Source organism: Tripterygium wilfordii, chromosome 9 (assembly GCF_013401445.1).
Source record: "Tripterygium wilfordii isolate XIE 37 chromosome 9, ASM1340144v1, whole genome shotgun sequence".
Taxonomy (NCBI): domain Eukaryota; kingdom Viridiplantae; phylum Streptophyta; class Magnoliopsida; order Celastrales; family Celastraceae; genus Tripterygium; species Tripterygium wilfordii.
Window position 1 is genome coordinate 1761329 of NC_052240.1, and position 13670 is coordinate 1774998.

Sequence of the window (13670 nt, forward strand, 5' to 3'; positions counted from 1 at the left end):
CTGAATCGATTACTAAGTTGGAAAGAGTCTCGAGTCTTACTATTTCTGACCTTAAGCCCATGGTTAATTGCATGATCAATATATGAGTCGAGAAGACACATATTCATTCTTTATTAAACCTTACAAATCATAATTCTCATGTCCAATAAAACATTCACCATTGTGGTCAAAAAAGTTGAGGTGCAAGTAAAGCTCAATACGTTCATTTTCGTTTATCTTATGTTTCTCAAGTCTCAACCTATTGGCTATAATTTATTGGTTAAATTTAACCTTTTTTTTTTCCGGCCAGTCCCCATACAGCAAAACAGATCCGCACAACTTACCAGTTACAATTGATTATCCGGACAAGTATAAAGGCACAGCGACCTGAGCCACTGATAAAGTTAAACAGAGGTTTGAAGCTGTATTGATTCTCAATTTGATAGCTGAAGCTCGCGTCACTGTTTGGTTTCCAAGAAAGGTTACTCTGAAACCAAACAGACGCTCTATTGATTCACTGGTGAGTAGAGATGGTTTGGTCATGGAAATGGTGTTGGAGAGTATTATTTCTTCTGCAATTAGTTCCTGGAATTCTTAGTTGGGGAAAGCAGGGTCACTATACTATTTGCAAAATAGCAGAGGTGATGTTTCTTCACATTTCATTTTTGCTATTAGTGATCACTGATCAAGAATTTGTTTCCGTTAAAATGGCTTTAAAGCTTTATTACTTATTAGATTTTTCGTTGCTACTTGCTAGTTGCTTACAGTTATCCTGATGTTTAATCTGAAGAGTAATGCCCTAATTGTCAATGGCAGTTTTAGGGGAAAATTGAGATATAGCTTAAATCAAAGCTTTTATCGATTTTATTTGGAATTGATTGTCAAATTGGGAGAAACACAATGTGATGGAGAAGGGAAGAAGAAAAGATTTTGGTATGTAGGGTTGTGGAACCCGCTGATTCCCGTTTTTTTGATCCTTCAGGAGTATCTGACTGAAGATGCTCTAGTTGCAGTGAAAGAGTTGCTTCCAGATTCAGCTGAAGGTGATCTTGCAGCTGTATGCTCTTGGGCTGATGAGATTCGCTTCCACTACCACTGGAGTAGTGCTTTACATTACGCGGACACTCCTGATTTCTTGTGTAATTATAAATATTGCAGTAAGTTCAACTCATTGTCTGTTTATGTTGTTCAACTATGGTATGGCGTTATATCATCGCGTGTTTGGCAAAATTTTGTTGATGAATCAAACATAGAAGGGGACACTTGTAGTGAGTCGGTGACCTATATATGCTCCTCTAATGCTATTTTTTTTCTTGCAGGAGACTGCCATGACTCTTCCCGTTTCAGACGTAAAGACAGATGTGTGACCGGAGCAATTCACAACTATACAATGCAACTCACATCGGTTTTTCGTGACTCAAAGTCAGAGTTGAATTGTGAGTTACGTTGTATTAGATATTTGACTAATGCAAGAGCTTCAGAGTGAATTTTCCATTAACTTTAATAGTGCATATACTGATACTTATTCTCCTTCTTCTACAGATAATTTGACAGAAGCACTGATGTTCTTATCACATTTTATTGGAGATGTTCACCAGGTTTGCTTTTTGTGCTTCAACTTCAAATCTTCAAGAAGTTAGCAAGCTAAACCCTGCGTGTTATTCAATATTGATCTATTATCATAGTGGTTGGTCAATTGGAGGTGACTGAGTGATGAACTGATGATATGTTACTGTGAAGAACATGCATGTTCTATCCTGATCTATTAACTTACAGTTTTCTAATATCAGCCTCTACATGTTGGTTTCACTGGAGATGAAGGTGGAAACACTATAATACTTCATTGGTTCCGTAGGAAGGCAAATCTACATCATGTAAGCATTCTATAGTTCTTTGAATGTGTCTTTCCATATCCCTCTTGTTCTTTCTGTCCTTCTCCTGTCCTCTTCCTTCCCGTTCTATGGGTATGTTGAGGTTTTTTTGTTTGATTACAGATTTATATCTTTTATATCCGATGCACCATTGTTAATATGTATACACATACCCCGTCATCTTTTATATCCGATATGGAACGTATCCAAAGGAAGGCCATATTGCCAGTTGGCACTGCTTGCAAAGCAATGCCAGGATATTAGCATCACTGTAAACTATAAGCATCGATAGAACCAAAGTGCAGCAGCCGAGATTTGGACCCAGACCTATGCGTTATGGTTGGCCCCGGAGTTCCCTTCCTCTGATCCAGGCTACGCTTGTGCTGGTGCGCTGCCAATGATAAAAGAAGAAAACGTTTCACTTTTATACTATCAAATAGAAGAGGATCCTAGGTTGTAAAACTTAAAAGAGATCATATTCAAATTTTAGATGAAAATGAGGGAAATAGGTGTCATATTATTGGTATCTGTTATTCCTGTCACTCATGAGAGGATGATTCATTCTCTCTATTGTCATGAAAGTTGTTCATCCCCTGTGAAAAGGCATGCTGAAAATTGAAGCATGACACAATAGTGACTCAATCTTTTAAGTTTCTGGCTTTACCTGACCTGTTGGCAAGAATCAATACATAGTGAAAACACAATTTTTAACATTTTCCCCAGAATTCGCTTTTTGTACAGTGTCATTGATTTTGGATTCACATATGTGTATCTTTATATATTAGTTGTATTTACGGGATAAAAGCTTGGATGATGATGATGATCCTATCAAATTAAAAAAAAAAGTAGTTCATTCCAGGTATGGGATACCCTGGTCATTGATTCTGCCCTGAAGACATTCTATGAGAAGGATCTTGCAATCATGATTCAAGCCATTCAAAGGAATATTACAGTAAGTTCTTTTTATTCTGCATTCTCCATGTATTAATTAATGCATCAATTACCTTTCTATTCAGTTGACAAACAAGAACCGTGTTCTCATTTACCCACCTTGAGTGCTGAATTCACTTCTTTACTGCTGTTGTTTGTTTTGTTTTTTTATTCGTCAATGCAAATGCCTTTGTGAGCTTCATATACTAAGTTTTTGGTTTTCTTATTCGGCTGCATATAGAATGATTGGTGGAGTGATATGTCAACATGGCCATATTGTGGAAATAATGAGACCGTTTGTCCAAATCAGTAAGTACATGTCCTTACATATTCCTACCATATTTCTGTGTTTGAGATGATGCTTTTAATATGCTCATGCTATTCATCATTGTCGAAATGTTTTTGCCAAAAATTTGGGGTTTTCCTAAATCAATCCATTAGAAATTTTAATTGGAGTCGACATGGGCATTCTTTTTGGTCTAAAGCTGCACTTTCTAGTGGTAGTATAGGGCCCATATCATTCTTAATCACTATCATCAATGTCTTTCTTGGCTTCCCTCTTCTCTTTTTAGAATCTATTCGATTGTTCTTGACTTTCACCCTGAGAACCAAACATGTTATTGTAAATGCCAAAAACATCTTAGGCAATTTATTTCATTTTAGGTTTGATAGGAGCTTACTATGGCCTTATTGGAATTCTCTCTTTCCTTATCCTGTCAATCCCTCATGATTTGCGACTCCTTGATTCTTTTATTAACATACACATACTAGAGAGATTGCTGTTTAAAAGAGTATGAATAAGACCAAGTGTAGATAAATAAGAGAAGCAATTCAATGCTTCGTTTTGCTATGATCCACATAAAATACAGCCTAGTTGAAGAGTTTTAAAACTTTCAACTTTCAATTATGAGGAAATAAAATTCAAAGCAGGGGGAAATTGTTAGTACTGCAAACTGCAAAGGAAGGGTTTTGGCAATAACAGCCACAATTTAGTTTGGTCATCATGCTTAATTAGGTGTTCTCTCAGTTTGTTTATTGTGGATGAAATTACAAACGTGAAAGTAGCCATAGATGCTTGAAACGATGAAAATATTCATGATTGGATACTGGAAATCATCTCCATTTCTCTGTCATAAGGAAGGATGAATTAGTAAACTTGACTTATTGCTACAAATTTTGCAGGTATGCATCCGAAAGCATTAGTTTGGCCTGCAAGTTTGCTTACAGAAATGCCACAGCTGGTAGCACTCTAGAAGGTACATATTTTCTTTGCAAAATAAGAATTACTTTTACATATTACAAGACAGTTTTCCCCCTTTTTCTTAAATTATTTCCTGCTAGTTGTTACACAAAGAAGGCCAAGATAGGGCCCTTCTTTGGGCTGCTTGTTGTATGCTGTTGCTGTTCTTTAAAATGATCTGAATTCACTGAGTTACAATCCAAGTCAAGATTCAGTCCCAGTTCTTCATAGTCCATTACTAAGGTGGAAAATATGTTTATCTGAAAATTTCCCTGGAATGAATACCGAGTTTTTTGATGCAAAGTACCAAGAATTTAGATTAAAAGAATCTTTTCAGCATAGGTATTTAAGACTGGTGGCAGTAGGCTTCGCTCCTGGATTTTGTGTTTCTTCAAGATATAAGATTGAGGGGAATCTTGACTTTCAAAAATAGAAAAAAAAAATAAATCAATGTGAAAAATCATTTCTTGTAAATAAGGTTGTAAAGAAATAAAACTGTTCTGAACTGCATTTTAGAACGCATTGTTGTTGTATTGAGTGGAAGTAGAAAGCGATGGTTAAGTATACCTTTCCCCCATGTTTTTATCTCACCCCCTGCTTATTATTTATGTGGTAAGTTCCTATGCAGTTTATCAATCTTCTTGTTTAAATCATTCATGATCGTCATCATCACCATTTTCAAAGCCTCTATCCCAATCAGTCACTTAGGGATCATCTACACAAATTCATCAAAGAACTTAGTTTGAATCCATAGTATTGATTTGCTCTGCTCAACATCGTGTATCATGAATTTGTAGCTAAAGGCATCCTATGCTTTCATAGTTGCATTGGAGCTAAAGGCATACAGTGGTGCCACCTTGATACTTACTATGTACCGCGTTTTTTAGCCCAACATGGTTACAGCTTGACTTTCGTTGTTTGCTCCATTTCCTTGATTCTGTACCCTCCTGTTGTGGTGTAGATGATTACTTCCTCTCTCGGTTGCCTATTGTATCGAAGAGACTTGCGCAAGCTGGGGTTCGGTTGGCTGCCATCCTCAACAATATTTTCGTTTCTCAGACAAAAATTGCTCAAGCATGAGAATAAGCGATGGCTTTGATGATGATGCTGAAAATAAGGGATAGGGAGGCAGTTTCTAGACGATATTCAATAAGTGGGGATTATTTCTCCATTTATGTGTGTAGGCATACGTCTTATATGCATATCTCCGAGTGCCAAACCCTGTTATCCGTGTTCTTTTGTTAATTCGCCTGTTATGGCTCCTCGGGTGCCCTTTTATCCCATTTCTGATGCACGCTAACATGTTGCTTGAGTAACTATAATCTATGTAATAATGTTTCATTCTCATTCTCACCTACCTCAATAAAACATCCCTATATATTTTGTTATCCTCCATAGTATTCACTGTGAACTCCTTTCTTTTTTTTTTTTGAATATATATATACTTCTTTTTCAAAAGTTATCCATGTGTCACTCCTTGTCTAATTTGTGATTGGGGAACACAAAAAATTACAACAGAGTAGAGTGCTTCGGAGAATTTTTTAAAAAGTTTTTGCACATGGGTTGGCTAAAGACTAAACTAAAATAAAAATCTTTGCCAGGCAAACGTGGCATGCATTTTTTGTTTAAGCCAATGTTAGAGACCTTTAAAATATATTTTTAAAAGTTTTTTAAATTTATGTGGTTTTAAAATAGTCATTATTAATTCACTTCACATCCTACATTTCACATTAAATGAGAGTATTTTAAAGTAATTTGTTTAAGGTTTCCAACACTATCTTTGACTTATTTATGATACCATTGTCATTTATTGGTCCCAATCACATGTATCCTAGGTCCCATATATAATTATTAGTCTTATGTTTTCTGCAATCAACAGAGTGGTTGTTAGAATGGCATATATGCGTACACACACACAAATGGTCAAAAAGTGGGGATTATTGCTCCATTTGTGTGTACGCATATATGTTGTATGTGTCTTGTAGCCACATCTCCGAGTAACAAACCCTTTTATCTGTTTTTAGGAGGATAAGAATTCCTATAATATAAAATTATTATTTAATATGTTATCAAGTATTAAGATGGTTTTTAAAAAAGTTCAGCATTGTCTAATTTTATACAAAAGGCCAAAATGGGCTCTTATAGGTTACAGACAGTATAATATAAAAACACATCAAAGTCATTTTTATACACGTAAGATAAAATATAACATGTCAAGTGATAAAAAAAACATATTTACCCCCACTTATTTACTGAGAGAGTAACGGTATCAGGTAGGTATTAATGAGTTTTATATGTATTAGGTTATATGATATTATGTCATGATGAAATTTGGTAATATTGACTATTATATTACCATAAAAATACTGATAAAAATAAAATAATTAAGATAAAATATAATATGCCAAGTGATGAAAAAAACATATTCACCCTCACTTATTTACTGAGACCCTCATTTATTTACTGAGAGAAAAACGGTATCAGGTAGGTATTAATGAGTTTTATATGTATTAGGTTATATGATATTACGTCATGATGAAATTTGGTAATATTGACTATTGTATTACCATAAAAATACTGATAAAAATAAAATAATTAAAAAGGAGATGAAGAGACTCGAATTCGTGAAATATCATACATTTGAGTATCATTTGAGTTACTTGTAGCTAACAACAATACAAGTTTAATATCATATTGGTTAACAACGAAACAAACCTAACATCATATTTTTTTCAAAACACTAAATATGATTAAATTAGACATCAATTTATACAACGATTAACTTATACGTTAAATAATAATATATTAGACTCTCCTGTACGGATTTTCAAACTGACCCTTATAAAAGCAATTATGATGGTGGTCTTTTGTCGGGGATAACAAAATGTATTGGGACATGTGTTTTGTTAATATGGTTGTATATTTTGTTAATGTGACTATGACAACAAAGTATATTTGTACAACGATATAAATTTATTGGCTTGATTTTTTTGTGTAATAGAAGTGTCACTCGTATTAAATTTAGTGTAAAAAAATGTGAGTGTGAATACTTTGAGGCTCACCTAAATACCTAATAGCAAACATATACCACATCCATGACACACCAACTCTAAAGCCAAACAACTGTTTTTACTGACACGCCTGTTGGCCTCGGCCTCCGGTGCCCTTTTTTTCACACAGTACCCAGTGGTGAACAGCTAAGAGAGATGATAATTTATGGATTACCCATACTGTTGTGTTTGTCGTACGTAGTTGCAGTCTAGTATGATAAAGAATAGCGCCATGCGCGGTCTCTTAAATAAATTATTCAAATTTTAGCAACTATGGAAAAAGGCGTGATTTTCTAAGTATATTTTATATTTCTTGTACTTGGTGTCACGAGTAAAACGCGATTGTAATTTATCTATAAAGTGAACTTCATTGGATTGCTGCATTGCATCCCACAGTTTTGGCAATTCCAAGAGATATTCACAACGGACTAGCCGGGTAAGTTTGGATCTTCGCTTCTCATGAATGAAAGCTATTATCTTTGTTTGCTTGCGGAGAAATATTAGCAAGAGACTCATATAATCCCATGTCAGAACTCTTTCACTGGATCTCCGAGATGACCCAAGTTTTGTAGTCCATTTCAGCTTCATTTTTGTTCTTTCCTTTATCTGCAACCAAATAGATGGTTTATTTAACACTTATGATTTGTTGATTCACCAGCGAAGGGAGATGGATGGGTCATGGCATTGCTGGATTTTGGGAGTCATTCTTCTTCTGCAATTGTTTCCTGACAGTCAGGCCTGGGGAGATGCGGGTCACTATGCTGTTTGCAAAATAGCGGAGGTGATTTTTCCTTCTCATTCCATTTTGGTATAGAGTTAGTTCAGGTGTAAATAGTAATGCGGTAGTTGTTGATAGCTGTTTAAATCTCAGTTCATGCGTTCATTTAACTAGACCAAATTTACTTCGATTGATCGAAATTTACAGAATGACAATGTGATTGGGAAAAGAGAAATCTTTTGAGAGAAATGGGTTTTAAGGTTACTGATGACCATGTTTTGATCCTTCAGGAATACCTGACCAAAGATGCTCGAGTTGCAGTGAACGCGTTGCTTCCTGTTTCTGCAGAGGGTCATCTTGCAAATGTATGCTCCTGGCCTGATGACATTCGACGAACTGACCGCTCTTACAGCTGGAGTACTGCTTTACACTTTGTTAACCCTCCGGATTCAACCTGTAACTATGATTACAGCAGTAAGTAGATTTTGTTGCCTGTTTCCATTCTTCAACTATGCTATCATTTATATTATCAGAAACTTGGCAACCTTCTGTTGATTAATCAAGCCCACTAGCTGGACATTTGCTGTGAGCTCAGCTGGTGACATATATTTGTTCCTTCAATGCTATTTTACTTTCTTACAGGAGACTGCCATGATTCTGCTGGAAATAAAGGTAGATGTGTAACTGGAGCAATTTATAACTATACCACGCAACTGACATCACCCAACGCAGTGTTGAAATGTGAGTTCCATTTTGCTTAGAATTTGACAGATACGAGAGCTAGAGAACAAATTTTTCTTTATATTCAATGTTCCGTGATGTGGGAAAATTTTCTCGTCTTCTTTTACAGACAATTTAACAGAAGCACTGATGTTCTTGTCTCATTTCATTGGCGATATCCATCAGGTTCGTGCTTCCTTCTCACGCTTCAAATCTTACAGAGAACCTACACTAAACATGATACGAGTGTGATTGGTAATTTTTGTGGTTGGGCAGAAGGAGGTTATTCAGAGATATTTGTCATCATGAAGAACATGCATGTTCTGTCCTAACGACTAACTTATATTTTGTGATGACAGCCTTTACATGTTGGTTTCGTCGGAGACTTAGGTGGAAATAGGATAGTAGTAAACTGGTACGATACCAAGACAAACCTTCACCGTGTAAGTATTTCATGGTCCCTTAAATATGTCTGTTCCGCATCCCTCTCTAGCTCCCCTTTATCTCCCTCTCTCTGTCTCCCCCTCCCTGATCTGTTTCTCCTAGTTGGTCTCTTCTTTCTTTTTATTTGATGGCAACAGATGGCTTTCAAATGAATAAAACAGGCATGTCAGTCAATTTAATGCATCATTCATTTTTCTTGATATCCCATCAGCTTGAAGAAAAATAATATGTTTTGTTGCAGGTATGGGATGACAAGATAATTGATTCTGCCCTGGAGAAATTTTATAACTCAGATGTTGAAACCATGATTCAAGCCATTCAAAAGAACATCACAGTATGTCTCTGTAGCCTCTTTTTTTTTTTTTTTTTTTTTCCCTCTATGTATATTTGTAAATGCATTGATTATATGTATTAGAAGATTGAAAGATTACCTTTTATTTGACTGTCTACAGGATAATTGGTCCACATCATGGGCATTCTGCAGATCTAATCAGACAGTTTGTCCAAATCTGTAAGTATAAGTCCTATTCCACATTTCTCCTGCTCCTTGCATGTGTGTGTTAGCCAAAAATCAATGATTTGATTTAAGGAAATGTAAATTGGTTTGCTTTCATGCTTTGTTTGATATTATTCTTAATGGCAATATTACTCTTCAATTCTCCTATAACAAACAGATTAGTAAACTTTTATTCAAAAGAGCATGTAAAGGACTGATGGTTGGGAAAATAAGAGAAGCAGTGTCTTGTTTCGTTTTGATTTCATTTTTTATGATGTGGAATCTCTCCAAGGCCATATTGGACCCACTTACGCGGGTAAATCGTGGATACAGACAACATCACTTTAATCCAGTGTGAGTGTGCACCAAGTAAAATTTGAAAGTAGACCTCTGAGTTTAAGGCCGGTCACAGAGTTAATATAGGCATGTTGACAAGCATAATTAATTCATTCAGGATGCTTCAGTAGATGCCTTTTTTTTCCCTTGGATGAAACCCTAGAAGTAAATCCGTCCGTTGATGCTGGCAAGAATTAACACATATACATTTTGAGATCTCCTTCTCTGATCTAACAAAATCTCGATGTTCATGTCCTAATGTATATTGAGTATTAAAATGACTAGTTTGGTACAACCTATGCAGGTATGCATCTGAAAGCATCAGTGCAACATGCAAGTATGCATATCCTAACGCCAGTGCTGGAAGCAATCTTGGAGGTATTTCTTTTACTGAATGAAAATTGGACTATATAGACGTCTTTATTTAGAATTGGGTTTCCATTATTTAAAAATTCTGTTAGACCATTTATGATGAACAAGTAGGCTCCATGCCTGAGCTTCATTCTTTGTCAATCTATTAGAATTGTGTCGGAGCCCTTGCTTTTACCATAACAAAAGAACTGTATAGACTTATGATGACAACTTCATTAAGAATATAATCGCCCTATCCCCTACTTACCGATGGGTTGATCTAATATATCTCCGGTCAACATCATGCATCTTGATTTCAGACTATATACATATGTATGTTGTGGCCATGCACATGGTCAACTAGCCAACATATTATGAAATTGCCATCTACCGTAATTGGTGCTATAGGGATGTGGAAGTGCCACAGTAGTGTTATTTTCCAGCTAATTCATACTTATTCCAGTTTTGTTCTCATTTTAGTAACTTAAAGCCCATTTTTGGTGTAGATGATTACTTCTATTCTCGGCTTCCTATCGTCGAGTTGAGACTTGCACAAGGCGGGGTTCGGCTGGCTGCTGTCCTGAACAACATTTTTGCTTCCAAAGCAAAAATTGCTCAAGCATGAAGATAAGGGATGGAGAGGCATTGTCCTCAGTTGATAATCACAAAGTGGGGACCATTGCATCATTTCTCTATATATGTTTATCTTCTTCTAGGCAAATGACCATGTTCCTAGTAAATTATCTGTACTCCTTTTGTTTATTAGAATAAGCAAAGTCAAACAATGTGTTCTGTATGAATACCTAACTCAAGTGGTTGCCTTAATATATTTATATGCCCCTGTTTCTTGTGCTAAAAGTAAGCTTTGAGGATACTTAAAAATGTAGAGGCTTTTGCTTGCACTCAATGATGGCCTTTTCGTAGAGTTGTTTATATCAGTATCTCATTCTGTTGGTCTGTCATGTTTTGTCAATATTGGAGAATCTCTGGTTCTCGTTCGGGAGCCAAAACGAACACGCCTGCGCATAAGGTGATTCAAGATGATGGGCAGGAGATTGACATTTTCTTCTCTTGGGTTTGTTCTGTTTATATTCTTGACTTTCATTTTGGTGCCAAAAGCTAGGGGATGGAGCAAAGAGGGGCATATCATGACTTGTCGGATAGCACAGGTAACTGTTTAGCTTGCAAGAGATGCAGTTATCAAAATGTCTAAATTCCAAAATCAAATGGGTCAACTCTTTCTCCATAGCAGGTATCGACTGTAAGTCCTCTAAAGTCGATGTTTACAGATAAAACTAACACTTTTTCTCTTTGGTTTAATAGAATCTCTTGGAGCCTGAGGCTGCAGAAGCTGTTGAAAACTTGCTGCCTCACAATCTAAAAGGGGACTTGTCTGCCCTTTGTATATGGCCTGACCAAATCCGGCATTGGTACAAATATCGGTGGACTAGCCCGCTGCACTTCATCGACACTCCTGACAATGCTTGCACCTTTGATTACTCAAGTAGGAATTAACATCTCGTTAACTAATTTTAGTTCAACGACTGTGTACCTTAAGTCCATGATACAGCTGTGCTTATTTGAATTTATTTGGTGCAGGGGATTGCCATGATCAGCATGGTTTGAAGAACATGTGTGTTGCAGGTGCCATTTCAAATTTTACTTCCCAGCTACTGCATTACAGGGAGGGAACTGCTGATCGCCGATGTAAGGAACACTGATTTTATCTCTATATCTGAAGAGGGAAGACTAGTAAGTTCGCTTGGATGTACTGATTTTGTTATTATTTTGCCAGATAATTTGACTGAAGCCTTGTTATTCTTGTCACACTTCATGGGAGATGTTCATCAGGTACATCTTCACAGTTCAATGTACACTTCTTATATCCTTGAACTTCTAAGAATATTTCTTGGTTAAATGTTTTTTCTCATCTTCTCAGCCAATGCATGTCGGATTCACAAGCGACGAAGGAGGAAACACCATTGAATTACGCTGGTTTAGGCACAAATCTAACCTCCACCATGTAAATGAGCAGTGTTCACAATTTCTATCTGATTAATACAAACCTCTCATTGTTTACTGCTTAATGATCCACATTTCTGTACACTGTACAAGGTATGGGATAGAGAGATTATTCTGACAACTCTAGCAGATTACTATGAGAAGGACGTTGATCTTCTCCAGAAAGACATAGAAGGCAACTTCACTGATGTAAGACCAACTACACGATTTATATGTGATGTTCTCTACTTCTCTTGCTAGTTTTGTTCACATATGTTATATATGTATGCAGGGAATCTGGTTTGATGATTTAGCATCATGGAAAGAATGTGATGATCTCCTTTCTTGTGCAAACAAGTAATCTCTCTCTCAATTAGTGTTAGATTACAAAAGTCCCACATCGCTCGGTGAAAACCAAGTGGTGTGCTCATTGAGTTGCCTTTTTAAAGGGCAGGTCTCAATTGTTTGTTCCATATGCAGGTATGCTGTAGAGAGCATAAACATGGCTTGTAAATGGGGATACAAAGGTGTAGAGTCTGGTGAGACTTTATCAGATGAGTACTTTGATTCAAGGATGCCGATTATCATGAAACGGATCGCTCAAGGTGGTGTTCGGTTAGCCATGTACCTTAACCAGATTTTTGGGAACCCAAAAGAAGGCTTTTCATCACCAACTTAAGCAATCAAAAATGCTGATTCAGGAAGGAATAAAACAGTTTATATGTATAGGCTTTGACAAGTTCTGTTTTGCTTTGCTTTGCTTTATCTTAATAGCATAAAACACATATGAAAATGGAGGAAATCCAGTGGTAGAAGCATTCTGTAGTCTTTGTTTTGCAGAAGCTCTTGCCTCACACAAACAATTTTCTTGACTTCACGTCTTGGACAAACCCTTTAGTATACAACATTTGAAAGACTTGGAACCCCTGTCTTGTTCTCCAATAATTGGACAGTCGTTTACGACTCAGACAGCTCTTGGGAGTCTAAACCCAATTTCAAATTTCAAAATGGGCCTATGTCAATCCCCAGCACTTACACGGACCCAAACATCATGGTGGGTCAATGGCCCACGAGGCCCGAGTTGTAATAACGTTCTATAAGACTTTTAAGAGGCCCAATAAATGCACTCCAAAGAAGGCCCAATAAGTGCAATTAGGATTTAGGAAGGAGAGTAAGAGTAGCGCAACTAACATTTAAAGGTCCAACAATCTAAAACAATCATCATAATATTTAATTTTATCATCTCAATACAATATTTTTAGTATCGTGCCAAACATTTTTTTGTTATCGAGTTCACCTCACTTCAGTCTCGAAACTTGTATCATCTCCTCACAAGAGGTCAAACCACAACACACTCTCGCACAGAAGCAAGCTAGTTCAATTTGTCCATAACAAAAAGAATGCGTTGAATCTACTCTAAGTCAAGCCTTATTAGACATCATCTTTGACAAAATTTTTGGGTTATGCAAGATTTTTTACCAAACCTATATTGACGGCCCCCACATTATGGCGAGTTTTTCACATGACTAAAAGG

General features: G+C 36.4%; 3 protein-coding genes across 3 annotated transcripts; all 3 read left to right on the forward strand.

Annotated features, from left to right (window-relative positions):
* The first annotated feature begins 251 nt into the window (after positions 1-251).
* On the forward strand, positions 252-5367 carry LOC120006187 (endonuclease 4-like). The gene is made up of 9 exons (XM_038856125.1): positions 252-620; positions 962-1136; positions 1299-1415; positions 1522-1577; positions 1770-1853; positions 2710-2802; positions 3022-3089; positions 3963-4036; positions 4982-5367. The coding sequence occupies exons 1-9, from the start codon at positions 510-512 to the stop codon at positions 5098-5100; spliced, it is 897 nt and encodes a 298-aa protein (XP_038712053.1). The 5' UTR covers positions 252-509; the 3' UTR covers positions 5101-5367.
* A 2342-nt stretch (positions 5368-7709) lies between these two features.
* LOC120006188 (endonuclease 4-like) lies at positions 7710-11042 on the forward strand. The gene is made up of 9 exons (XM_038856126.1): positions 7710-7851; positions 8079-8262; positions 8431-8529; positions 8639-8694; positions 8868-8951; positions 9194-9286; positions 9405-9463; positions 10089-10162; positions 10642-11042. Exons 1-9 carry the CDS (start codon positions 7738-7740, stop codon positions 10758-10760), a joined length of 882 nt encoding a protein of 293 aa, XP_038712054.1. The 5' UTR covers positions 7710-7737; the 3' UTR covers positions 10761-11042.
* LOC120006186 (endonuclease 1) lies at positions 11033-12961 on the forward strand. The gene is made up of 8 exons (XM_038856124.1): positions 11033-11304; positions 11459-11639; positions 11735-11842; positions 11931-11986; positions 12075-12158; positions 12251-12346; positions 12429-12493; positions 12617-12961. Exons 1-8 carry the CDS (start codon positions 11176-11178, stop codon positions 12813-12815), a joined length of 918 nt encoding a protein of 305 aa, XP_038712052.1. The 5' UTR covers positions 11033-11175; the 3' UTR covers positions 12816-12961.
* The last annotated feature ends 709 nt before the right edge of the window (positions 12962-13670 follow it).

Bases quoted from the DNA above. Each gene is read 5' to 3' on its own strand.
- LOC120006186 (XM_038856124.1), top strand. From the start codon at position 11,176: ATGATGGGCAGGAGATTGACATTTTCTTCTCTTGGGTTTGTTCTGTTT. The intron at 11,987-12,074 runs GTACATCTTCAC...TCATCTTCTCAG, and splicing joins TCATGGGAGATGTTCATCAG to CCAATGCATGTCGGATTCAC. The intron at 12,347-12,428 runs GTAAGACCAACT...ATATGTATGCAG, and splicing joins TAGAAGGCAACTTCACTGAT to GGAATCTGGTTTGATGATTT.
- LOC120006188 (XM_038856126.1), top strand. From the start codon at position 7,738: ATGGATGGGTCATGGCATTGCTGGATTTTGGGAGTCATTCTTCTTCTG. The intron at 8,530-8,638 runs GTGAGTTCCATT...CTTCTTTTACAG, and splicing joins ACCCAACGCAGTGTTGAAAT to ACAATTTAACAGAAGCACTG. The intron at 8,695-8,867 runs GTTCGTGCTTCC...TTGTGATGACAG, and splicing joins TCATTGGCGATATCCATCAG to CCTTTACATGTTGGTTTCGT.
- LOC120006187 (XM_038856125.1), top strand. From the start codon at position 510: ATGGTTTGGTCATGGAAATGGTGTTGGAGAGTATTATTTCTTCTGCAA. The intron at 1,416-1,521 runs GTGAGTTACGTT...CTTCTTCTACAG, and splicing joins CTCAAAGTCAGAGTTGAATT to ATAATTTGACAGAAGCACTG. The intron at 3,090-3,962 runs GTAAGTACATGT...CAAATTTTGCAG, and splicing joins GAGACCGTTTGTCCAAATCA to GTATGCATCCGAAAGCATTA.